This window comes from Eumetopias jubatus, unplaced genomic scaffold (assembly GCF_037043125.1).
Source record: "Eumetopias jubatus isolate StellerSeaLion01/CBP00866 unplaced genomic scaffold, mEumJub1_p1.0 scaffold_4, whole genome shotgun sequence".
NCBI classification, from domain to species: Eukaryota; Metazoa; Chordata; class Mammalia; order Carnivora; family Otariidae; genus Eumetopias; species Eumetopias jubatus.
In genome coordinates this window covers 17,069,436-17,096,503 of record NW_028274810.1, presented here as the reverse complement: position 1 = coordinate 17,096,503, position 27,068 = coordinate 17,069,436, and the positions used below count along the sequence as shown (strand labels likewise).

General features: G+C 37.8%; 1 protein-coding gene across 1 annotated transcript in view; it reads left to right on the top strand.

Annotated features, from left to right (window-relative positions):
* The window catches only part of NTNG1 (netrin G1), a 303,873-nt gene that overhangs the window by 153,683 nt on the left and 123,122 nt on the right, over positions 1 to 27,068 (top strand). Inside the window, exon 2 of the mRNA XM_088022930.1 lies at positions 7,826 to 8,466. Within this exon, the coding sequence (XP_087879056.1) occupies positions 7,826 to 8,466 (641 nt within the window). The remainder of the gene's footprint in view (positions 1 to 7,825; positions 8,467 to 27,068) is intronic.

Below are 27,068 nucleotides of genomic sequence, written 5' to 3'. Positions count from 1 at the left end.
AATTTGATGTCATTCTCAGAATCAACAAATACAGAAGGGAGAGCATTTTTAATGCTAACTACTAATTATTGAGCACTGACTGTACGCCAAGGAGATGCTAAACACTTAACATACATTATGCAACTTTTTCTCAAGTTAATATCATGAGGTACATATTATTATATTGAATTTAAAGAAGAAGAAATCAAGGCTCAAAAAAGTCAATTTGCTTGTCCAAAATTACATAATAACTAAGTGGTAGAGCTGGGATTCAAACCTAAGCAGATTTAACCCAGAGCCATGGTTCTTAGAAACATTATACCAGTGTTTAGCAAAGTGCGGTCCAGATTGATCCAGGGTAATTGTCAAATTAGGCTTCTGGGTCCAGTCCAGCCTATTGAAGTGACATTCCTGATGGATGGATGGAGACTGGACTCACCAGGTATTTCTTATGCACCTTAAAGTTTATATAATTACAGCAGTACATACTATATGTTACAACTTGGTGGGAGGAGAATGGCAAATTTTCTTTTTATATGGAGATTTTAGGGTATGGAGAATGCCGCCCAGATTGCCATAGGGGTGGAGTGCAGCAAATATTTTCAGGCTGGAATTTGACGCTGGGATGGTTTAAATTAGGATTCTCAGTGTTGGTAAGCTGGTTTTGCTGCAAACTCTCCAAGGTAGTTTGGATGAAGTATCATATGCAAGAAAGGTGGTGGAATGAAATAAATTGTCACTGAGCTGAGCTGTCCCCAGGTCCCTCTCCTTTTCTTGTTCGGTGGTTTTGACACGTGCCTCCAAATTTGCCCCAAGCATGAAATGTCTTTGCGTGTTTTCCTAAAAATGCTTGCAAATACTTTTTGCATTTTATCCCATAAAATGTCTGTTTCTAATATAAATACATGATTAATTTTGTAGCAAGGGGTAAAACGGACACTCCAGGAAGTCACAGTGTTGTTGGTGACTCTGTTTACCCTCAAGAACACCCAGTGCTCTCTCCAGGAGCTTGAGTCACCAATGGGAGGAACATGTGATTGTCTCTTGCACAGATCTAGGCTCCATTAGTAAATTGCAAACCTTTTCTTGTATAATTTCTGTGTTCTTCACAATGTTTTTAACATGGTAGGCGCATACTAAACAGCTAATGAATTTGGAAGAGGGGAGTTTGAAAGAAATACGGAGTATGAGAAATCAGAATAGACTTACAAGAAACCAGTCATTTTTGAAAAGTGCCACATTAGGAAGTTCTCTTTGTGCCTCTCATGGTTAAGTGATCATTTCAGAAGAAGATGCTTTGGTCTCCCTAACCTCTCTTACAGAAAAGCTGGAGGCTTTCAGAAAATGGACTTCAAGTGGTTCTTGGACTTGTTTTCTCACTTGAGAGAGGAAGGAACCAGTTTTTGAGAATCAAGTCAGAACTTTCAGGATCCAAAATGTTCAAACCAACTCTCATAGTGCATGATAGTGTCAGACTCAGAACATGCCCATCTTCATATTTTAACTCCCCTCAAATTACTTTAACTTAAAATGCCGACAGTCCACTTCAGCTTTGTGGTATTAACGTCTAGATGTCTGTTTCAAGATCATCAATAAAGGCAAAACACTGTACCAAAGATTTTTAAGTAGTATTTTTTAAGACAATAAATTTTAAAAAGCAATTTCCCTACCAATTATAAAAGTGTCACTTTACTACAGTATTTTTCTGTAGACATTCACTCTCAAACTAACTTGATTCCATTAGTATTTATTTCTTTTTCCAGTCCATGTAAAATAATGATTTGGACTACTATATAAGAATCCATTTTTGTGGCTCCTTTGGCTTGAGAATGTATTTGGCTCCTTCTTAGAAACTTGGTCATCTTGGTCTGTGTAGCCTTTACCAGTTTGAGAATCCTGAACATAACCCTCTGTGGGGATTTAGACAGGTGTCTATTATGGCCCATAATCTGTGATACGGCCTCTAGCATTCTTGTTTCAGAAAGGTTAAGCTCTCCCATCTTTATTCCTGAGTAAAAAAGTCCACATGATGTTAGTATAGTCAGGGAGCCGATTGAAACAAGCAACAGCTTCAATCAGGCCTTAAGCCTGTGTCTCTGCCAGAAAGAAATCTTTGTGATGAGCAAGGGGGTCCATTAGAAAACAGAGCAGTTGGTTTTTAACTCAGGAGTTACAAAAGCAAAACTCTATATCCTCTATTATGCTTAGAGTGGCCATATTTCCCAAAGTAAAATTTGGCCCTCATGCTCTGGCAAATATATAGGTACTTTTGTACACAGCACTTTCAGAATATCTAAAGTTGGGACAGTCCCGTAATATTCAAGTCTGTATTGTTACCATGTGTATACCCCACATTGGGACCCAATTAACAGGGTAGGTTATAAGTGAGATTGTACTGCGGTTGTTAGAGATTCCTGCCCTTTATGTACAAAGGGATAATGAACAACTGGAAACATGCTGCCTTGTGGACCTACGTGAGGATATGAAGAGTTTATCCCCATAGCTGGGGGTCTTCAAGGCCTGTCAGTACTGGGGGTACTGACACTTATCTTTCAGATTTCTGGAGAAGTATCCACCATCTTGAATTATACATACCTCTGGTTCTGATTTCTCTCTCTTCTTTCCATCACCAGTAACAAAGCTATAAGACCTGGAGGTGGCACCTCAGCCTGAGGGATGAGCATCAGCTCTTGGACTCAGAATAGTCTGAGGGTCTTCAAAAGAGTCATAAAAGGAGGGGCTTCCTGTGTTATAGCGAGGCAAGAATCTAGGACTTAGGGAAAGGAGTGACCAAGAAGTTCCAAAAAGGGCCTGGGAGCAGGGGTTCCTAACCACAAAAAAAAAAAAAAAAAAAAAAAAAAAAAATTTACACCAATGAAAGAGAAGAAAAGGAAGCCATCTCCTCAAGATGATAGCCTAGTCCAGCAGTTAAAACATGGTGCTCATGGTTCATCTCTCTGAGAGATGAGCAGTAGACTCTGCCATCTCTTTCTTCAGCCTTTTATAGCCTTGCTCTGGCAAAAACAGCAATATCTATTTCAAAGTCACAGTGGAAACAGGTTGGGAGAGCTATCCCAGAATACTATTTCTGCTTCCTTTACCTATGTGTCTTTTTTTAAATGTCACTTAGTGATCAAACAAGCAAGGACACGCCAGAAGCAAATGGGTGTGAGGCAGCTCCGTCTCACTGTTTTTCACAATCAGTCTAAGTGTTAACCCAAATGCTTCTCACCACCACTTGTAAGTACATGCCTCCTTGGCACATAACGTACAATTCGGTGGCAAACCTCTTATGAGAATTCCCGACATTTCCAACTGTCATTGCCAATAGTCTGCCAGTAAGGTAGAGCTTGGAAGGGTAAGTTTAAAATGGTAGGAACCACAAGTATTATGTTAATACTGCTTATGCAGGATTTTCTTTTTTAACTCTGAAAGGTCTAGCAGATCTCTGTTGAAAGGATCTGCTTGTCAAAGTATCTCTTGCCAAAAGGAAGGTAATTCCATTAATAGACAAAATAAAAACATGTCTCCAATTTTATTTATCCTTTTAAGTTCTGAAAGCACATTAAGGAAGAGTAACATTCCACTTTGGTTACAAAGTGCTAATTAATAACTAATTTCAATTCTCCCAGAGGTAAAATAGTAACATTTTTTAATGAAATTAAGCATCACAATCTTCATCTTCTAATTGTTATAAAAACACTTAGCAGCAATATCTGTTTAATTATTTAGGCATCTCTTAATGGTGTAAATATTATCAGCGCAGTCATAAATACTTTCTGCTTTGTCCATAGACAATCAGTTAAGGATCTGTTGCTTGTAAGACTTAAATTAAGACCTATTTAAAGCTGCCTGCTGGCCACAAAATAATTACTTACACTTGCTAATGCCTGAATCTGTTAGATTTAGCAGCAAGAAGTGTTCTTTGCTTTCACAAGTAGGGGAAAGTAATTTTTCTTATATAAAATTCATTGTTAATGGTATTAGGAAGGATTAGGGTGGGGTTGAAGTAGTTGAAATTTTAATTAATCTAATCCTTTTAACAGCAATTGTTTTCATATTGATAATTCTCTGTAACAACAGTATTACAGATCACACCCATGTGAAATATTTACACGAAATATTTTAGCATATAATCTCTCCTCCAGCTTTCTCTTTCTAGGAACAGTAAGGTTTTCAGCTTCTTCAGCTTTCTCTTTTTTTTCTTTCTCTCTCACCACAAACGCAAGCTTTTTTCTAGGGGACCAAAATGAAATCTCCCCCCGCCCCCGCACACACACTAATTTTCTCTCAATATCATTGTCTCTCAGTAAGTTATGTTAATGGTCATCAAATCATGAATCTCCTAAAAGAGCATGAGGCTATGAAATAAAAATGGTTCAATTGATTTTTTGTTTTTTTTGGATCTACAGCCATTTGGTCTAGATTCTCATTAGAAATGATTTGTTTACTCATCCATTTCAATAAATCGCTATGCTGCTGAAATTATCACTAAGAGTAGAGTTGGATGAAGGACGAAACTGTCATTCTGGTCAAACTCTGATCATCTCCGGTGTAAACTGGGAATTGTTCTTAATCTGCTCAAATGTCACATTACCCAGGAGAGACTTTCTCTGACCTCCCAATATAAAATTACCATCAGTATCCCTCCCCCAACACCATTCTCCCCTTTAATTGGTTTTATTTTTCTCCAGAGCAGTTACCACCACCACGTAGCATTATGAAACATTATGTATTTGTTGGTTTAGTGCATCTCCCCCAACTAAAATGGAAGCTCTGCTGAAAGCCAGGACTTGGATTTGTTTACTACTGCGTCTTGAAAGCCAAGGCAAGTGCCTTAAATATAGTAGTATAGTGAGCAATCAATAAATAATTATTGCATGCATGAAACTTTTTTTCTCATTTTTCAGGTGCCTAAAGCACCAGATCAGTGCAAAGCAATAAAATTGTCTCCTTGTCCTGGCATGCATTTTGATGGCTGACAATTTGATGTAAATGGCAACATTTATCCTAAGGCAGCTGTCCTGCTGAGCCCCAGTGGTAAGGTGTCCTTGGGGAACAAAAGCAGAGACTGAGTGCTTTGTGTGGCCATGTCTTCATTAAAGGACTAAAACTATGAGTTGTGCAGTGCTGTCTGGCATCCACACGCTTACAGTTTTAAAAGAGTAATACAAAGCAGAGAATCTCAAAAGATGTTCTCCAGAACACCACTTCTAGGGCATAGAAGGAGGGGTTACTAAAGCAAAAAGGGGCTCCATGGTCAAATAAAGGTTCTGAAACTAGGTATTACATGAAGCTAAGGAAGATTCATAACTTCAAGACATCTTAGATGTATGATAATGCTCACTAGGGCTCTAAAACTCTTAGACTCTTCCTTTCTACTACCAATTCTGTTTCTAAAACTGGGTTGCATCACAGGTAACACCACTGACTTGGGAACTGACAAGGTCAGGGCAGGGGCAGGAGAAATGGGTCTTGGCTCTGCCCCTTACCCACTTTGTTATATGACCTTGGGCAAGTTATATAACACTTCTCTATGCCTCAGTTTTCTCTTCCGTAAAGTAGCAAAGGAAAGGATTACCCAGGATAATGTATGTAAAGTGTCTGACCCATAAGTGCTAAATAAATGATGGTTATTGTCAACACCTTTTACTGAATGTCGGAATGAATGCTTTTTAGATAGATATCCCCAAGTATATTTCCTAAGACAGGTTTGCTACGATCCACCTATATCCAGAATCAACCTGCTGTGCCTGCCTCTCTGTCTCAGCACCCTATCCCCCTCTGAGAAGATCTGCACATCGATGGTGAAGTTGAAGAAATGCTATCTTTCAACATGACTTAATACAAATGTCTAATAACTCACTCTGGTGTATCCTGCAGAGTTGATTCCCTGTGTTTTGATACCCTTGACCTCAGATGAAGATGCTTTTGTCAGGAGGAAGGTGGTAGCATCCCAGTTAATGACTGTGCAGATGGCTACATGCTGGTAGATTTTGAAGTGACCATATTTTTTCAGTAAATTTCAAATGAAGGTGTGATTTGTGTAAATCTGACCCCTTCCAGTAAAATGTGCATTTACATATATTTAGAATTTATAAATCTTGACAGATTCCACAATATTTATAGCCCTCCATAAAAAGCCTTTGCCAGTTTGCAGAGCTTTGCATTTGGCTCTCTGGTATGCTTAAGAGAGTTTAAATAATAATAAATTTGGTGATATATTCCACCTGGAACAGAAACTTATTTTCCCCCCTTGGCTCGTTTTGAAGGGGATACTATAAATAGTGCCACAGACGCTGGGATCAGGAATAGGGAATTGAAATTCGAGAGAGAAGTACAGAAACATTTCCATTATCACTGATGCCTTGAATGTATTTTTAAAACAGTTCTGTTCCTCAAGTAATGTACCTTCTCTCCTTTCTCCTACCCCATCTCAATTATACTTGAGTCCCCCAAACCTGTTGCCAGCTTTAGGATTCAGTTGCACTAATGGGAAAGAGAGAGTGAAAGTATTAGCTGACTAGGTAGGAGAAATTGCCTCTAGGGAGGCCAAAGCAATTCTCCCGTGTTCATCTTACATTTCACAGGAGTCAGCTGGTAACTGAGCATCGAGGTCTAAAGTGTAAATTCATTATTTGAGACCCAGCTCATGCATCCTGCAGGTATGATGAAAAGCTCTCAGTTCATGAAAAAGAAAAAAAAAAATCTAATTGTAATTACAAGAGAAAGCCTAAGGACAATGTCAGAGGGTCGATTCTTTCACCCATCCATGCTTATAATTACCCAGTGGAGGATTAGGGAGAAATGCCTGAATAGTTGACTCCAAATGATACCCTTTTTTTCTTAAACACAAAATAAACAAAAATCAGGGAGCCAGCTCTTTGCCATGGAATCATCTGATGAAACCTGAAAGCAGCTATTAGGTCTAGCATAAGTGGTGTTATAACTTGTTGTGATACAAGATTTATTCCCAGCTTCTTGTTTGAGTGGACGGTGGAGGAGATAGCCTTTGTCAGGAGGAAATAATAGTAATGGCTAACATCCATGGACAGCTGACTCTGGGCCGGCACAAAGTAACACATCAAGTAGCTGTGGCTCATACTTAACTTATTAAGTACTGGATTTTCCTGTCCTCACAACTTGGAGCACGCCCCTGTCCCAAGTCTTTCCCATGCAATCCCCTTGCCTCTAGCTAATAGGATGGCAGATGTTTGGACCAAGCCCCAGAGCCTGTAGAATACCACATTTTAATGATTTGTGGTGAACAAAGTAAATGCTTTAAGAGCAGGCTTTATGAAGCAGGGACCTAGTTAAATATGATGGATTTGAGGCAAAGCAAGAAGCTGAATATTGTATGCGGGTATTGTTTCCTAACAGGGCGCAGATATCTACGGTTCATTGCTAATTCTAAAGGTTTGCTTGAAAAATGACTTTTTAAAGAACTGTGCTCTTGAGGAACGTCCTTGAGGCATGGAGGAATTTCCTTGCTTTTCTATAGCATCTTTCTAAGAGGACACAGAGGTATTGAGCTGTTAGACAGTTGCTCAGTGTCTTTGTGCTTCTGGGACCACATTATGGGTCTAACACATATGGGATAAATAAACTGTTTTCATTTCTCAAAGCCCATGGAAGGAAACCAGACAAGAAAATTACCATATTGCCTCATTTTTTTAAAGCTATTAAAGAGGAGAATCCAGTTAGGGCAAATAAGAATGATTACTGCAAACAGGGTTTCCCCCCCACCCTTTCTTTCCTTCCTAGCCTTTTACGCAACAACAGCAATATAGCAAGACTTGTGTCAAACCAGTTTTCTGATGCACCCTCTTCTGTTCTTCTTCCATAGGGCAACCCCTACATGTGCAATAATGAGTGTGATGCAAGTACCCCTGAGCTGGCGCATCCCCCTGAGCTGATGTTTGATTTTGAAGGAAGACATCCCTCCACATTTTGGCAGTCTGCTACTTGGAAGGACTATCCCAAGCCTCTCCAGGTTAACATCACTCTGTCTTGGAGCAAAACCATTGAGCTCACAGACAACATAGTTATTACCTTTGAATCGGGGCGTCCGGACCAAATGATCCTGGAGAAATCTCTCGATTATGGACGAACATGGCAGCCCTATCAGTATTACGCCACAGACTGCTTAGATGCTTTTCACATGGATCCCAAGTCCGTGAAGGATTTATCACAGCATACGGTCTTAGAAATCATTTGCACTGAAGAGTACTCTACAGGATATATGACAAATAGCAAAATAATCCACTTTGAAATCAAAGACAGGTTTGCGTTTTTTGCTGGACCATGGCTACGCAATATGGCTTCTCTCTATGGACAGCTGGATACAACCAAGAAACTCAGAGATTTCTTTACAGTCACAGACCTGAGGATAAGGCTTTTGAGACCAGCGGTTGGGGAAATATTTGTAGATGAGCTACACTTGGCACGCTACTTTTATGCGATCTCAGACATAAAGGTGCACGGAAGGTAAGAAAGCATCTGTCTGACTTGAATGAGAATGGTTGTTCGAAGAAAATGCCAGTGTGTTGGTCCCACAGCGGTAGAGTGACATGTGACACTTTCTACTACAACATTTCCTCAGGAACACCAGTCTAGAGCTAGGTTTGGAGAAATTTGAGACCCTTCTTACTCAGCAGTAATTTGTGATCCCAGACTCACTGTCAGTGAACCTGAACTTGGCAGGATTTCTTAGACTTTAAACAGAAAGGGGGGCGGGGGAAGTAGCATCTTATTTGAGCCCAAGGAACTCCCTAGATCAGGGGGCAGTTTAAATCTTTAAGGCAATGAAGCCAGGGGGGACAAAGTCAGCTGCTCCATAAAAGATACGGGGAAACAAGAAATAGGTCTTTCCATTGTTTTCAAATGCCAGACAGGGTTTCAACATGGTACACCTCTCTGTTTATGTTTTATTGTGTTGCACCAAAAAAAGTTCCTGAACTGTAAATTATATCCCTTTAAATTTATTAAATCAGAACCAAAAGTGTTTAGGAAGCACAATGCATTTGTTAAAAAAGGAGTGAGCTCTGCTTTTCAGGCTTTCTATGGTTATTGCCTTAAAAAGATATGCTGCCACTTAAATATGGACCTGAGGCAGGCTCCCTTCATTTTTGGGGGTCAATTACAGGTGGACCAGAGTTTAAACCCATTAGCGGTCACTGTCAGGCATGTCTTTGGTTTTGATAATACATCAGAGACACACTTGAGCAAGTTTCCAAGAATTTTGAGGATACTTTAATGAAAAATTCAAGTCGTAAGAACCAGGACCACTAAGGTAGAGCTGTTCAACCAGATTTCTAACTGTGGTATGGGTGGTATCCTTATTTGGATAATAATGTTATAATATCAACATCAATTATTTTTATATTTTATAGTCCCTTTATAGTGAGGTAATTAGTCGGGAAAACTAAAGATGAGTGAGGTATACAGCAAAATGGAAAAAAGAGAAAGCAAAGCAACAGTCATTCTAAAAATGCAGAGAGCTTCATGTCAGAATATGAGGTTAAGAATATAAATGGCCCATAGATCATGTAGGTTTCATTAAGCAATCCTAAAATTTAAACAAACGCAGCAGGCTCCAGCATCCCTTAGGACAGCCCAGTCCTCAGAAATTGGAGAAGGGTTGAGACTCCCTGGTCTTTCCGAAAATTGACTCAACCTATCTTTTGATAATAGTGTTGTTTTATTTGTACACTAGAAGGAAGGAGAGGTCACTGATGTTAAGGTAAAGATTATAATGGGCACACAGAATGGAGTGGTGGGCATGACTTCAGTGTGGTAGTAGAGGTTTCAGATTCTAAACTGTGGGAAGAAGCAGGAACTGGTGGCCACCTCCCCTCAGCTTTGTTCCAGCTTCGTGTTCCTCCTGGAAGAGTCAGGAGTCTTAAGCAGTGGAGCCTCTTTAAAAACTGTTAACTAAGGTCTTGGTGACATATGATGAAGATACCTGGAAAGCAAAATAATATTTCTGAGAGAAATAGGCACTGATAAACCCTGAGCTTGTGGGTTCCAGGGTGTAGAGGAAAGTTCACGTATTAGCAGGGCACCACGAGAGGGCAATCTGGAACTGTGGCCTGAAATATGAATTGGCTATTTATAGTAAAATGTAGCCATTATACTCGTAAACATTTTTGCAAGAGGTCATCAGTTTCCAGTTCTTATTCTTGGGGACTATAAAATATAAAAATAATTGATGTTGATATTATTAACAGTAGCATTCTACACCAAAGTAACAAGTATTCTCTTCCTCTACAAGAATAAGTGTCAAAATTCATAAGCTGAGGTTTGAATTTGAATCCTAGTGTGATCTACATTGTTAGATAAAATCACCTAATGCAGTTTTCTTGCAGTTTGAGAAATTTTTAATCCAAAATCCTTAGAGTCCAACTTGTGCAAACACTATCATCTTCCACCTGTAAAGAAGGCTTTTGGTTGGGAAGTAACCATTGTTGGAGCTTATTTCCGTTACTGCACATTCATTTTTGTTTCTCCTGATTATTTAAAAAAAGAGAGAGAGAGAGAGTATAAGTACACTTTAAAGCCACAGGCATTCTTATGCCTTCCCTGTGGGGGTCCCTTAAAAGTGGCGCATTAGAAAAGTAGACTCCCACCAGATTTCCCATGTTGCTTTTATCCCTGGTCCTACTAGTATCCTCCAGCTGCATCTCAGGGGCTCTGGAGAGTTTGCAGGAACCGTCCTCCCTTCTGTGGGACTCACCTCTGCTGTCTTTTCCTGTTCACCAGTCAACCGTAAGCTAGTGAGGAAGCAGCTGGGCAAGAGAGAAAGGTCCAGTAGAGGTGAGCTCCTTCCCGGTCCCTCTCTGTCGCCTCTAAATTCTGTCCAAATTCCTCAGGACAAAACTGATGCTGGCGTGTACCGTGCTAGGCACCAGATGGCCGGGGTATTTTTATCTTAGGGGAGGGACTAAGGAAGCAAGGCCTGATGGCTCGGGCGTGTCTCCAGCTTCTAAGTTATATAAGGGAAATGGAGGCAAAAGGGAGCGGTTGAGCTGCTACTGGTATGCGGGCCTTTCAGAACAGAAGCTGATACGTACATCTTACCCTTGGAAACTTCAGTAGGGTTAGCGGTCGAGGTCGTCACTTTCTTATATGGCATATCATCTGTAGAAAGACTATTAATTGATGATGTCCAAAAGAAAGTTGTAAGGGTTCCTTTTCAAAGACATCATCAATAGAAACTTTCCAAAATATAACCAGGCCTTCGTCTCCCTCAACCCTCTCTTTGCCATCGCTGAAATGACTGCAACATTTAACACACGGTTACATGTCTATATCTGATCGTTATAATGATACTTTTTGACTTCTCACTCTACTACCACCCACACCACAATGTGGGAATTGGCATGAATTATTTGGGGAAAGTGGGCAGATATCCATAAAAGAGTGGGCAGGCAATACAAGATTTTTCAGCTATGAAACAAATACAGGTGGAGAATCTTTGAATTGACAACGAAGTCCAATTCTCAACTTCTCGTGCATGTGTGCATACGGCCTTTATGTTTCACACTGGCTACTCTTGTTTGGTGTGAAAGTGATGTTTTGATTGTTATTAGACTAATGTAGCATTTATGTTCTTTTTACCATGTGACACACCTCATACCTATTTACTGGTGACAAAAACTATAATCCCATCATAAGAATTTTATGCCTCTTTGGCCACATACTTATTTTGCTTCCATTTACTCCCTCTCATTGTGTATTTATTAAGATAATGGAGGGAAAAGAGGAAACATGGCTGTTGGCAATCTCAGCGACTCTGTAGTACTTACATTGTTCAATAAACCTAATAATCTTCATGGACTAATTCTGACTTATGGATGTCCTACTTCAGTAAATCAGGGTGATTTTCTCTAGTGAATAATAGACGAGTGTAGTGTGCCAGTACCTTAATTAAAGAGTAGCTCTCTTAGTCTTGATCTCATTTTAATTTACAGGGTAATACTACAATAATATCACTAATGGAAGGTACATTAAAGGGCATCAAGTAGCATTAACTGTATTAAATTATGGTACTTGTGTTAATTAACTGCTGAAGCAAGATGGTTCTAATGGCCAAAAAGGTCGTCTAATGCATAAATAAAATCTACCCAGATGAGAGGGGTGAGAGGAGAAATGAAGAGTAGATATTTGTTCTGAACTTCTTTTTATACAGACAGGGAGTTCAATTCATAGGCTGTTAAATATAGATAATGTCCAAAATGTTTTCATAGTTACACAATTGGAAGTTTTGATTTTTAAATGTTTTGTTTCCTTCTAAGCTTTCCATAATTAAATTAACTGAAAAGTTGAACACTATCTTTGTCAGATGCATAGATTTCATAACTCAGCATTTTTTATTGTTTTGTTGTTCTTTTTTATTGTTTCTTTGAGATGAACATTTTCAAGGAAGTATTGTGATTTATTGTAATAATTGTTAAATCTGAAAGACAAATGAACATTTGATAATGTACTCATTTATCTGTAAGATGTGATACCAGCAATGTATCAGGGTACTGATTTCAGACATAAGATATTAGAAAATCTTTTTCAACCTCAAAAACCTTAGGACAGAATTGTCAGAACTTTTCTCAGTGGCCTAGAAAACTCTAACCCATGTCTCCATTACTTGCCTTGTTACACGATATTTCTGAACATAATTATCAATAATTTTTTCTCCGTGGTGCTGCTTATTCATCTCTTACCGCTTGCAGGGCCTACCCAAGCACCTCACAGGGAGTTGGAAGTCTCTTCCTGTTTACAGAATTGATTTTGCCTTCTGTGCCTCCATTGTTTAACTCCAAGGAAGAAGCCAGGCGGTGCTAGCTCAGAAGTTCCATTTACGCACCAAAGCTACGGGGACAAAACCACTCTAAGTGGGTGTCTGGAGTGAGAAAGGCCCCCGACATTCTCGCCCTCAGGAGAAATCAGATATATTCGTAAATGCTCACTGTTTGAATGTCACCGCCGTGGCATTTGCTGTAATTAGGACAAAGTGAGGTTGAAATTCCCTTTCTTGAAGCTAGGCATTCAAATCGTTAGTGCAGAAACATGTGCTATTAGGTAAGCAGTAACACGGGGGATGTTTAAAAGTATCAAAACCATAGGGTATTTCTTCAAATTTTCTCAAATAATTTGGGGGAAAAAATCATGTGATGTGGAAATGCTCTGCCAGTTACCAAAGGCTTACTAGTTACCCTGCAAGTTCTCTAACCACAGGGTTTTCCTAGCCACAATTTGAATAAATCTACCAAAATATTTACTTTTCACCTCTCCTGTGAGAGGCGTCCTGCAAGGCGCTTTGGAAGCATTGGACCTGGCATTGGTTCATTCTTCTCAATTAGTCCTAATTTTTGAGGTTGGGCGGTCCTACTGCTTAACAGATTCTGCTTTTATAACACCTTCCTTCTTTCTGTCACCAAAAAATACTTATTTTCCACCCTGGGACAGACACTGGGCTAGACGGCTGGTGTGTAGAGATGCACAAGGCATAGTCAATGCTCTCACGGAGCTGAAACCAACGGGCACAGACAGGCCTGGAAACAAAAAATGATGACAACTTGGGTTAAGTGCTTTTGCCACGTGAATGTGTGAAGTGCCCTGATGACAGGGAAGGATATACTCATTTAATCTGAGAAGCCTAGGGAAAGCTTTGATGAGGATGTGACATTTGCATGGCAACGTGAAACTGGTGCAGTGGAATGCCAAGTAGCCAGGGCGGAATGGCTATTCTAGGTGACCGCTTATGCTTAAGAACAGCACAGCATGTTAAGGAAATACAAATAGTTGGGAACTGGCAGAATGGACAAATCCTGGGAGATGCCCTTTCATCTTCTCTCTGTGGATCTTCAGCATCTCCAAGAAGCACTGAAGGATTCCTGCGTCTTGGCCTTTGAGCCCCTCATGTCCTAGGAAATCTAAAATGATATGGATTCTCATAGCAACAAAGCTCAGGTGAGAAACATGGTAAGGCAATGGTATTAAAGGATATTTCAGTGCAGCTGTGGTCAGCGAGGAACTCCAGGAGAGAAAGGAGATCTGTAACGTGGCTCAGCGGGGGAGCAGCTGTAACTCCAAGCCCTGATGCCCAACTGGGGAGTCCAGAAAAGCTCTCTAAATCCCACAAAAGCCATCATCACATAAGGATTTGAAAGAGCTGTGTATCAAGACAATAGGACTTGGTGACCAATCAGATTTTGAGGAAGGAAGGGCTGAAGGAAAGACTTTGGTAGGAATCCAAGTGGAGAGTCCAGTCAAGGATTTAAAAAGACTGCTCTGGTGATTTCAGTTAGAAATATAGGTTTGAAAATTATCACCTTCCATGTGATGGTTGAAGTTTAGGGAATGGATGACAATGATATGATAGGGTGTTTTCCCTTACACTTATGAATGACTATGGTCACTTATAGGAACTCTGTGGAATGCTGTCATGTAAGATGCAATTTCTGAAGGAAATTGAGAAATAATCGGGGAACAGGAAGAAATCAGAAGATGGGGGAAGAATTAAGGTCATTCTAATAGCCCCCATTAATATTTAAGTAATAATCCTTTACATTTGTATGGCACTCAGGTTACAAGGTTCTTGGCAGGTAACTTCTTTCTTTGAATCTTCACAAGAAACTTGTGAGGCAGGTATTATTAAACCCCATTTTTCAGATGAGAAAACTGAGGAATGGAGAAATGCCATGACTTTTTTTTAAAACGTCCCATACATAATAAAGGGATAAAATCATGTTGCTAATTACAAACCTCATGCTGTCTACACTATGCTCTTCCAGCCACACTCCCTGAAGTGAGCTCAATCCATACAGAAGACCTAGAATATTCCCAAAGGAGTCATCTTTCAATGGCAACAATGAACCAGGGAGTCTCATGGCTCTGCCCTTCTTGGTGTGTTCTGGGAGTTACCCTCTCCGTGACTCTTGGCTCTGTATTTCACAGATCGCTGTGTTTATCTGAACCCTAACTTCTTAACTCATTTTTATCAATTTTATAATGCTTGTTTGGGCTAATGTGTCATGTTGTATTAGATCTAGGTGCTTCACGGCCAAAATAAAATTCTGATGTTAGTTTCTTGTTTTCTGAGGGGAGAAAAAATAGAGAAATAAACTGAATTTTCTAAATGTTAATTCCCCCCCTCATATTTTTCCATAAACTTCTAACAACTGCAACCACTTCTGCTTAATGGGCATCATCAAACACAAAACAAACCACAGTTATTAATGGATAAACTTGGAAATGACCAACTACCCTAGCTTATTTTAAGAGAGTTTACTTTGCAATTGAGAATAATCCACTTTTCCTTTTAACTTCCATATATTAGTCCACATGATCTCCTCTGGAACTATAGTAAATGTACTACCTCTTTCATATAATAATATTTCATAAATTTGCAGTCAATGATCCTATCCTCACATCTTTTTTTCAAGTAAAATGAATATTTAACCATTTTACCATCCAAATTTTTAAAATGCAATTTCCTCTTAAAGGGAGAACGAAGTTCAATAAATAGCACTCAAATGAAAAGCTTAGTAACCATAATTAAAAATAAAAAACAACACAAAAGCATTGCTACTGAACTCTAGTGGCAATGCTTAGAATCAAGATTTATGGTACAAACCCATTTTAAGTGGACAACTGAGTGCTATTCTGATTTGGAACATATTTCTTAAATCCTTGAGGATTTCTTGAATTATAAGGAGAATATATGCATAACCAGCTCATTTTCCTCTGAGGTTTGCACCATTATAAGGAGAGAATGTATCTAATAATTCCTCCAATTAAATTATGAACTTCATTAGTGTGCAGAAAAACAACCCAGTTTAGAGCTTGTCTCCTTATCCCTAATTCCCCAGGGCCACAGAGTTTTTTTTAACTAGTAGGTCATTAAAGGAAAGATGTCTCCTTTTTAAGAAACAAAAGGATATAGTTCGGCAAAATACCACAAAATTAAAAAGTGAAATAATTTCCTCCCTCACTTAATTCAGCATTTGTATAAGAAGCTACATTCTGGCTACCCCTGCATGCCCAACAATGGAAAACAGGGATGCACTCAGCTCTCCTGTCCAACTTCTGGAGCAATGCTTTTAATTCCAATTCGGTGGTTGACATCTTTGGTCTTTCAGGATTTTTTTGTCCCTAGGATCAGAGATATTTCCTGACAAATTAGGAGGTCATGGCCATTGTTTTATATTTAATGTAAGAGTTTTTGTGGATATATGTAATCAGTGGTTCAGTAGAGACATTCCATTCATTCTCCAGATATAAGAACAAATGTCTTAATGTCATGGGCTTTTTCATAGTAATGGGTTTTATCATAGTAATTTGATTGTGTGAATATGTTGATTTCATTGCACTATAGGTCTATATTTCAAGTAAGTAACTTTTAGAACTAAATATTTTCGTTTAGCCAGAACTAACTGCATTGCATGTAAGATGGTTGCTATTTCTGCGTCCTTTTTATAGGTAAGAGAACTATCTGAATAAGGTCACTGAATCAATGGCAAAGGGGAAAGGAACATTTTAAAATACTTGTTTTGGGAAATAAATTTGCTCCTGAAATTCCAATTGAAAATCATTGAGCCAATGGATAGACTAGATTTTACCTTTTGGTTATTTTTTTAAGATTTTATTTACTTGAAAGAGAGAGAGTGAACATGAACAGGGTGAGGGGCAGAGGGAGAAGCAGACAACTTGCTGAGCGGGGAGCCCAATGTGGGATTCTCTCCCGGGACTCTATGATCATAATCTGAGCAGGAGGCAGACACTTAACTGACTGAGCCACCCAGGCACCCCTAGACTAAGTTTTAAAACTGTATATAGGAGCCTCACAAATCCCAATGGTCCACAGATCCCAATCCAGAATATTGTCCAATTAAGACAGCTATTGTATCAGCTCTTTCTTGCTTTGTGACTGGTACCTAAGACAACTGTGTTAGGAATGTATTGAGAAGACAGAGAGCAAAACATAAGGACCTCAAATCATTGTTCGTCTTACTTTAGAAGGAAACAATGGCTAGGAGTCAAGAGAAATAGGTTCTAACTCCAGCTCTGCTAATAACTGTGGGCTCAGAGCAAGTCCCAACCACTGTGACCAGAGTCTCCTCATCTACAAAATGAGAATGTTACACTACATTTGTTTTTGAGAATTACTCTTCAAATAAAGGCCATAATGGTCAAACACATTTAGGAAATGTTTGCAGTATTTCCTTCTAGAAGAATTACAATATATATTAGCAAATTAAAGGCCCTGAGATAACCCATGATAAAGAAACACTTCCATTTTATTTACCCAGAGCCTCCCAAACTTAGCCAGAAAACATCTCTTAATACCCTCATATAACTAGTGTCAATAGAAATCATGTGGGTTAACAAAATCCCTTCACTTCAGTCTCTAATACTATTGGACTTTTCATATGATATAAGGAAATAAATGAAAACGTGTGTGTGTGTGTGTGTGTGTGTGTGTGTGTGTGTGTGTGTGAACTATTTGCAGTGCTAAGAACAGATTGATATTTCACAGTGAGGTCTAATTTTAGCTATCATCTTTCCCATATTGTTGCTACATTGGGTGAAAAAATGAGACTATCTTAAGGAAAGTATGGCCTTGATAGGGAGTACCTTTCTTTTTTTAACTGTTGCTCTTATTTTTTGAACCTTGGGAAGTACTGTGTATCGTTCTTTAAGAATTATAGGGAATTAAGTACAGTATTGGAATAGATAGGGATATTTTTGTTTTGTTTTTAAGCTTGAGAAATTGTGATGGAAGATGCAAAGATGTAAAAAATGAAATGCCAAGTGATACAATCTGGTCTGTTTCAGAGATAAATAGAGATGTTGGAAGATTTCTATTTCTCTCAAATGTAAGCTTTTCAAACTCTAATTACAGCAATAAACTAAAATCATGTATTTAAAGGAAAATAAGATTAACTCATATTTAATATATTCTTTTTTTTTCATTTGCTTTGGAAGATATTCTTGAAACCACAGGCTGATTTTAGTTAAATGCACGTTGCCTTTCTTTTGCTCCTTAGGAGTGCTAATGAATAACAAATGAGAGCCCAGTGAAACCAAAAATAGTATACAGCTAAGGGATATCACCTTGTCTAGGAATTGGTTGCGCCCTGGCTGCTTTTACTCATTTGCTTTTAGCGGAATATCAGGGAAGTGAAGCTGTTACAACATATTGGTGACATCCATGTGTAATTATAAATCTTCCAGTGTTGCTGGGAACAAAGAACAGATAGGGGGAGGGTAAGTCAAGAGGTGATGGGAGGGGGAAGTCTAAGAGGTCAGCAATTTGTCAGGTTGGGAATAGACAGCATTATGAATTCCTGTGCTGGAATTATATAGGCAGTGTGTATGCCAAATAGAATCATAGCATTGCAAAATTATTTCTTTTAGAACTGAAAGAAACCATGACATGATGTAATCTAACTCCCTCTTTTTCAGATGTGAAACAGAATGGTTACACCAACCAGCCAAGGATGATACTGTTGCATACCCAGAAATTAGACCCAGATGGAGCTTGTATTTCACTCACTGACCTGTGCCTAACACTGGGCCTGACACATAGTAGGGATTCAACAAATATTTATTGATGCGGCAAATGAATGTCTGTGGAATACCCTTTTGAGCATCATGTAAACGAACAATTCTAAGTATCTATACTCTTTTCACTTGGCACCCTGTGACCACCTTTGTGTATTCCTTACATAAGGCTGCAAGGGAACTGGAGCTAACCCCAATATTCTTGTTAATGCCACTTCATCTAAAATCTAAAATTGCAAAGCTTCAGATTTCAGCCAATTGGCCAAAGAAAGAGAATAAAATTTATCTACCTCAGATATCAGAGTCGTATATCTATTCATGATAAATGAGTATCACTCTACACAGACACACATTGTTTCTTTTATTATTATCTGATTGGTGCTTTAAGACCAAAATTGTGATCATGATTTCTTTCCTGGGTGAGAATAAGTCCATAAAAAGAATTGGACTCTGCCCACCCTCAAGAAATATTTAGTAAAATCACAATAGCACTGTATGTCCCAAAGCTGTCTTCAAATGACATTTGTCTCGGGTTCAGCAACTAAGGAGTTAAAAAATATATAACAGCCATCTTACAATTTGTAAATGAGGCCTTTAAATATTGATAGAGCAAGGGTTGGGTTTCAAAAAATTTGAGCTGAGGAGACAAGGAAACAGGCAGTGACCTTTTATGAACATATGTCTCAACGAAAATAATTCAAGTTCATTATATACTCTTAAGCAGCAAAAGAGGACTAAAAAATATTAATAGTTATGAGAAGAAGAGAGAAAGAAAATGAAAGAACATAATGCATGGCTAGCTAGCTCAGAGTGGAGGAATTGTGGATAATTTTATTTATTTATGTTTTCTGTATTTTTCACATTTTATTCAGTGAACATATCACATTTTATTCATTGAACATATCATTGAATAAAATTAGTTTTAGCAATAAAGTTAAAAAGTTAAATTTAAAATTAAAATTAAAATTTAGCAAGGTTACAGGATACAAAATCAACACCAAAAATCAGTTGTATTTCTATACACTAACAATGAACTAACAATGAACAGTCCAAAAAGGAAATTAAGTAAACAATTCCATTCCAACAGCATCAAGAAGAATAAAATACTTAGGAATAAACTTAACCAAAAAGGCAAAAGATTTGTACACCAAAAAGTATAAAACATTGCTGAAAGAAATTGAAGGAGAATATAAATGAAAAGAAATCTCTTGTTCATGAGTTGGAAGATGTTAAGATGTCAACACTACCCAAAGTGATCTATAGAATCAATGCAATTTCTGTCAAAATCCCAATGACACTTTTGGCAGAAGTAGAAAAATCCATCATAAAATTCATATGGAATCTCAAGTAACTCAGAATACCCAAAATAATCTTGAAAAAGAAGAATGAAGTTGGAAGTTTCACACTTTTTTTAACTTTGAAACTTACAACAAAGCTATAGTAATCAAAACACTGTGTTTCAGCATACAGATAGACTTATAGAGCAATAGAATATAATAGAGTCAAGAATAAGCCCTTGCATATATCACTAAATGATTTTTGAGAAGGGTGCCACTCCCACTCAAAGAGAAAAGACAGTCTTTTAAACAAATGATGTTAAGAAAACAGGATATCCACATGCAAAAAAAAAAAAAAAAGAACTTAGATCCTTATCTTATACTATATCAAATATTAACTCAAAATGGGTCAAAGACCTAAATATATAAGAGCCATAACTATGAAACTTTTAGGAAAAAGCATAGGAGGAAAACTTCATGATACTGGATTTGGCAATGATTTCTGGAATGTGACACCAAAAGCACAAGCAACAAAAGAAAAAATGGATAGGTTGAACTTCATCAAAATTAGAACCTTTTACATGTTAATGGATACAATCAAGAGTGGAACACAATCCACAAAATGGAAGAAAATATTGGTAAATCATATATCAGATAAGGAATTTTTATCTAGAGTATGTAAAAAACTTACAACTCAAGAACAACAAATGTGAATGTCCCACAACAATGAGAATACACTTCATGTCACAAAATCATATACTTCAAGATAGTTAAAATGGTAAATTCCATTATGTATATTTAACACATACAAAGTAAATAAAATTAAGTAACAGAAAAAACGTAATATCTCTTGTCTCAACCAAAATAAAACACAGAAATTCTAAGATATTTAACATCCTTAGTCCTTTGCTATTTTAAATGTTATTCTTGGCTTTGAGATAAAGAAAGATTTTGAGCAGGTTTTGAGTTTGGAAGGGGCTTCCATGCTAGTTGGAGGAAATCATATTTTGTCAAGCAGGTAGTTAATGGGCAGAGGGGATTCTCTGTGTAGAGGAGAGATGAAGAGCAATTAGAGAAGTGGGCTTAAAGGACAGGCATTGTAATTGTAGTAGAGGATTTTTAAGATCAGACTGAGTTTTGATTTCATCCTAGAGGTAAGCGATGAAGAACAACTGTAGGTTTGTGTAGAGTGTTATATGTTGGGGAGGATGACAATTTTTTTTAAAAATGCTAAGAAGATTATACTACTGTCTGTATAAAATGGCTTGAAAGAAGGACCTATTGATTGTTGTGATAACCATCATGAAAGGCGATGGCTGTGAATATAGAAAGGAGAAAATAAATCTGAAAAACAGGTTTTAATAATACAGAGAAGTGGCAACACCCAGGTGGTTCAGTTGGTTAAGAGTCTGACTTCAGCTCAGGTCATGATCTGAGGGTCCTGGGATCGAGCCCTAGGTCAGGCTCCCTGCTTAGCTTAGAGTCTGCTTGCCCCTCTCCTGCTCCTTCTCTCTCTGCCTCTCCCTCCACTTATTCTTGCTCTCTCAAATAAATAAAAATAAAATCTTTTAAAAATAATAATAATACAGAACAGCAGGTCTGTCCCTAATATTTGCATGGTGGGAAATGAATACAAATGAAAGCCCACATACTATATCCCTAAATAATTATGCATTGAACTGCACCTCTGACTGGCGCATTTTCCCACCCTGGACCCCATAGTCCACTCCCCAGTGAGTGGTTAAAGGGCCATCATCTCAACCCAGCCAGTTCTGCTGTGTGACAGATTGATAGCAACCTGGTACTGCCGGAGGAAGGCAGACGCTGTATCCTGGGCCTAAGACTCATAAGCAGTGACTGATCTGCCTGAACTTGGAATGGAAACCTACCTGTGCAAGCATCTAAGAGGCCAAGGCAAGATGGTTTTTCTCTCAATACTTCACTTCTCCATTCTGAGATTTCCAGGTAGTTCTAAGCATCTCCCCGAACTATAGCAAGTGCTCTTCTTCTGGATTTGGCCAAGGATTTCCTATTATGCTAACTCTCCTCCCAATAATAACTACAAACTCTGGACTAAAAGTAAAAACATTTGAAGATTCTAGAGAGGGAAAGAAGCAGGCAGATACTGGAAAGGAGTCAATACTTGCATGAAAGGAAAGGCATTGAGTGATTTTTCCCTTTTTTCAGTTTTCTCCCTAAGGGCAGGCCTAAGTCTTTGCCATGCATGATAGGGAAGGGGGTGCAATTAAAAACCAGACAGAAAATCCTTCTTTTATTGGCTTGAACAACCAGAAGACAGGTGGAGGCCACCACCACAACTAAAATGTCAAGAGAGAAATATTAAATACTGTGTATAAACTCTGCCTAAATCTCTGAGAGCCCCTGAATCATTAATGTGTGGAACAGCCTACAAGCAGCCTAGCTAAAGCTAAAAGAACTGAACTGAGATTTTGGCTGCTGTAGCAGAGGAGAAGTTTGCAGTGTGCAGTTTGAATTTAGTAACAGTCACTGCCCACTAAACAAACAAGCAAAATCAACACTCTTCAGAAGAACATAACAGAACCCAGAGTCTCTACAAATATCATTTGTAATATCCAGATACAATTTAAAAATTACTTAGTATATGGAGAAAACAGAAAAAGATAACCCACATTCTACAGAAAAGACAACTGAAACCAAACTCAACATGACAAAGGTATTAGTATTTTAAAGCAGTTATTATAACAATACTGAAGGATGTAAGAAAATGTGATGTTAATAACTGATATGACATATTTACAGGAAAATTGAGACTGTAAAAAGTAACCAAATAGAAATTATAGTACTGAAAAAGTATATTTTTCTGTAAAATTTTACTAGATGTACTTAAGAGTAGATTGGAACTGTTAGAAGAAAGAGGCAGTGAACTTGACAATAGATTTGTAGAAATTATCCAATACAGAAAACAGAGAGAAAGAAGGTAGGAAAAAAAATGAACCAAGTTTCAGGGACCTTTAGAACAATATCCAAAGGTCCAATAGATGTCTAATAGGAGTCTCAGATAGATAAGAGAGAGAAAATGGAGCAGCAAAAGTGTTTGAGGAAGTAATGTTCAAAATTTGCCCAGAGACATAAAGTTACAGTGAATCCTGAGCAAGATGACTATCAAAAAGCAGCCTCTAGGCATATCGTATGCAAACCACTGAAATCAAATGATAAGGAGAATCTTGAGAGGAGAAAGAGGAAAAAAAGACACATTACATGACCATTGAAATTCTCATCAGAAACAATCAAGACCGGAGGACAGTGGAACATTTTTAGAGTGCTGAAAGAAAAAAGAAGAAAGGGAAGAAAAAAAAAATACTGTCACCCCAGACTTCTATATCCAGTGAAAATATCTTTCACACATGAAAGCTGATTAAAGGCATTTTCGGATAAAAGAAAACCAAGAGAATTCATCACCAGCAGGCCTGTAATAGAAGAAATGCTAGAAGAAGCTTCTCAGGTCAAAAGGAAGTGATACCAGATAAAAACTTAGAACTTCAAGAAGCAGTGAAGAACACCGGAAATTGAAAATATGTGGATATTCTCCCTCTTTGTTTCTTTTTTTAAAAGATTTTATGTATTTATTTGTCAGAGAGAGAGAGAGAAAGCACAAGCAGGGGCAGTGCCAGGCAGAGGGAGAAGCAGGTTCCTTACTGAGGAAGGAGCCCCATGTGGGGCTTGAACCCAGGACCCTGGGATCATGACCTGAGCCGACGGCAGATGCTTAACCGACTGAGCCACCCAGGCACCCTATTTCTTTAAAATATATATATGGTTGTTTAAAATATTTTATAGCATTTTATTATGAGGTTTATAATGTATGTGGATATAATACATATGATAACTATGGCATAAAATATGAGAAGAGGGGATAAATGGATCTATATGTTTGCAAATTCTTACATTTAACCTGAACTGGTATGATATTAGCTCCAAGTAGGTGGTGGAAAACTAAAAATGCATATTATAATCTTTAGAGGACTTATAAATAATAATCATTCAATGATTCAATAATTTCAATATCTTAAAAGCCAATAGACAAATTGAAATGGAGATCTTATAGAATATGTAATAAAGCCAAAACTATACCTCCCAAGATCAGGAAAGGGAGGAAGCACAGTTATCTGGGAGCCTATCTGCCTAGACATCCCCTTTGGGTAATTTGAGGTGCCCAAAATTTTCTAAGAGTAAAAAAAAAAAAAACAGAAAACAAGAAAATGCTTAAATTTTTCATCCCACCTCCCCACTTCCCCCTACCACCCATCATACTCACTTGAGTTCTCTCAGCCCTGAATCTGCTGGTAAGATATTGGTGAGGTTCAACCAAGCTCTCAAGTACCACCCCCAAAATTTCTAACTGCTTAATTTGTTACCAAACTTTCAAAAACCTTTGAGAAAAAAAAAAAAAACATGTTTCTATGTTGGTAATATAAATGTCCTTCTAAAGTCAGAATGCAGGGCAGTGATCCTTTTTGCGGAAGCCTGAAGGGTATCAGTGGTGGAGGTAGAGAGACATAGGTATCTACAGTGTATGACCAAGTTTTCATCCTAGGGAACCCGAAAGATCATGGTGCCATTGATAATATTTTCTAAATTGAAAGGGGGACCTATTTAAACCTACAGTGAGCTCATATTTTAACTTAACTTAAAAGTGGTAATGGGCCATAGGAAATGGGAATCATGAGACTGGTAAGAGAATGAGACAGGAGACATAGATATGATAAGTATTTGTTAGTTGCTATAAGAGCAAATTGGCCTACTGATGACCTATGAATAAAATAAATTGCTATTTTACATTTAAAAATTTCCATCCATGTACAGATATTTTTTGAGAAGCAAGTGGATGGCAATAATTTTTATCTTTGTCGATTGCAGCCTGGTAATTCTGAATGACACCAGAATACCTAGAAAGTATTATTTTCCTATATATAACCCTGGATGCATTCAGACCATTAATAACTGGTATTATAGGACAATGGTTTGATTCTTCAATGAGTTTTCCAGCTCAGCTGGAAAATATACCAATAATATAAGCATAAAGAATAGGATTGGGATGGAAAATACATTACAAAAATATCTTGGGGATGTTTTATTTCCTTTGGAAAAAAAGAGTTTGAAGGAAAAAAAAATTAGTGGTGTTTCTCAAGAAATCTGAAACTTGCAAGAGAAGTCTTTAACAGCATGTTGCATTTTTCTGCACTCCTACCCAGGATGAGCAGATCATTTGGGAAATCTCATCCACATTCACTTCAGAAGCACTTTTTGTAGCCCACCAAATGGCTGATTACAGATCAAAGAGAATAAAGGGTAGAGCACCTGCCCTTCTTGGTTCAGAGGTATGTCTCCAACTCACCAGAGCCATTTAAATGATCTTTGTTTCTCACAGCTCTGCCCACTTTCCTAGACACTGTGAGACTGGGAAGTCAGTAGATCACAGTCTAGAAGTTGGAGCCTTTTCTGGGTCCAGAGTCACCCATTTAGAGGAAGAGATAAAGCATGTTGAAAAGTATGCAGTGTTAATATCAAAGGAGAGCATGTCAACCACCTGCTCAACCTTAGCACTTCATAGCGTGGAAAATATCCAAAATGGCATAATGTGTAACAAAAACTTCAGATAGCCCAGGGAATGTCAGAAATATACTATAATTTAAAAGGGAAAGGAGTCATTTTTGGACATGGGGGTAACCCTTTGATTAAACGTGTCAATGCAAGGCAAACATTTTGCAATTTTAATTATGTTTGTCTTTAAAACGAATAGAATAACCAGTTATGTTTAGTTTAATATAAATGATGTTATAAGGTTTTTTTTTTGAGAACATGACAATATGTATGAATAAAAAAGAGTAAAACATCATTTAATTGAGAATCAAATCACTTGGACTTTAATCCCAGCACTGCAACAGTGGACCTACCTTACCTTCCTTTCAGGAACTGAAAAAAAATGCAAAATACAATACAAACAAATAAATGCAAGCACTTAAATGTTTAGTGCTTACTATTTCCTGGCAGTGTGCCAATTGCTGGAGATACAGAAGTGAAAAGCCACAGTCCCTGTCTTCCAGTAGTTACCATCTGGATGGATTGATAGACATTTCACAAGGAAAATTTTAAGGCAATGTGATCTGTGCAGTGATAGGGATACAGATAAGATTGCTGTAGTAACACCAGGGAGGGGGAGGAGAATGGGGGGGCAGTTCTAGGGGACCATCTGATAGTCTCTTTTTCATCAAGGTTATTTCTAAACAATTACCTCCATATGTTAGGTTGAACCATATGAAATTGTTATTAATCAATTAAAAATGGTTGAATATGCTCTAATGGTTGACAATGTCTTATTTTAGACCCAGTACACACTTAGAAAGACATGTTTTCTTTTTTCTCTCCCTAATAGAGGTATATCCAGAAAATTTATTCACAGTAGAGTTACATCTAAACACACAGAAATATTGAGTAAAATGTGGATTCACAAGACTGCATGTTGTTTAATCAGACTGAATGATAGGCTCGATTCTCAATACAAAGTTAATCCTGTTTTCATTAAATATAAATGTTATTTATGGAAAACAAGAGTCCTGCAGAAGCAAAAAGATATCTCTCAGGGTTACACATTTTATATTTGCTTAGCATTGATGAGTTTAAACCAAGAGACTTCTTTGCAATTTGATTATTTGTTCCTTTCCTTGATATTGATTATTCTATTAGATTTTACTGCTAACAACAGCATATGTAAAGATTCCAATATTATTTTACTGCCAAAATAAGATGCGAAAGGAAATTACATACCATAGTTGAGTCCTTGATGCAAACTAAAATAAGAAAATATTAAGTTGAGGCATATGCTTGTAACCAACTCTGGTTTACATGGAGAGGCAACAGAGGTGACTTGCAGCAGGACAGACCTGGGTTCAAAGACAGCCTCCACCACTTGCTACCTGCTAGACTTCAGAAAAATTGCCTAACAAATATCTCAGTCCTGCTCATCTATAAGATGAAGCAAATGCTATCCACATAGATGAGTTATTTTAAAGATCACTAATGTATATAAAATGCAAGTACATGTGAAATAAACAGTGATTATTATCATGGGCCCAGGAGGGTAGCTACAATTGAATATTACGACTCTGAAAACATTTTTTCTTTGTTTTCAATGATTTTTTATTAGTTTCTCTACAACATATTGGCCCTATCAACATTCACCTTTAATATTTTTTTGTCTATTAACTC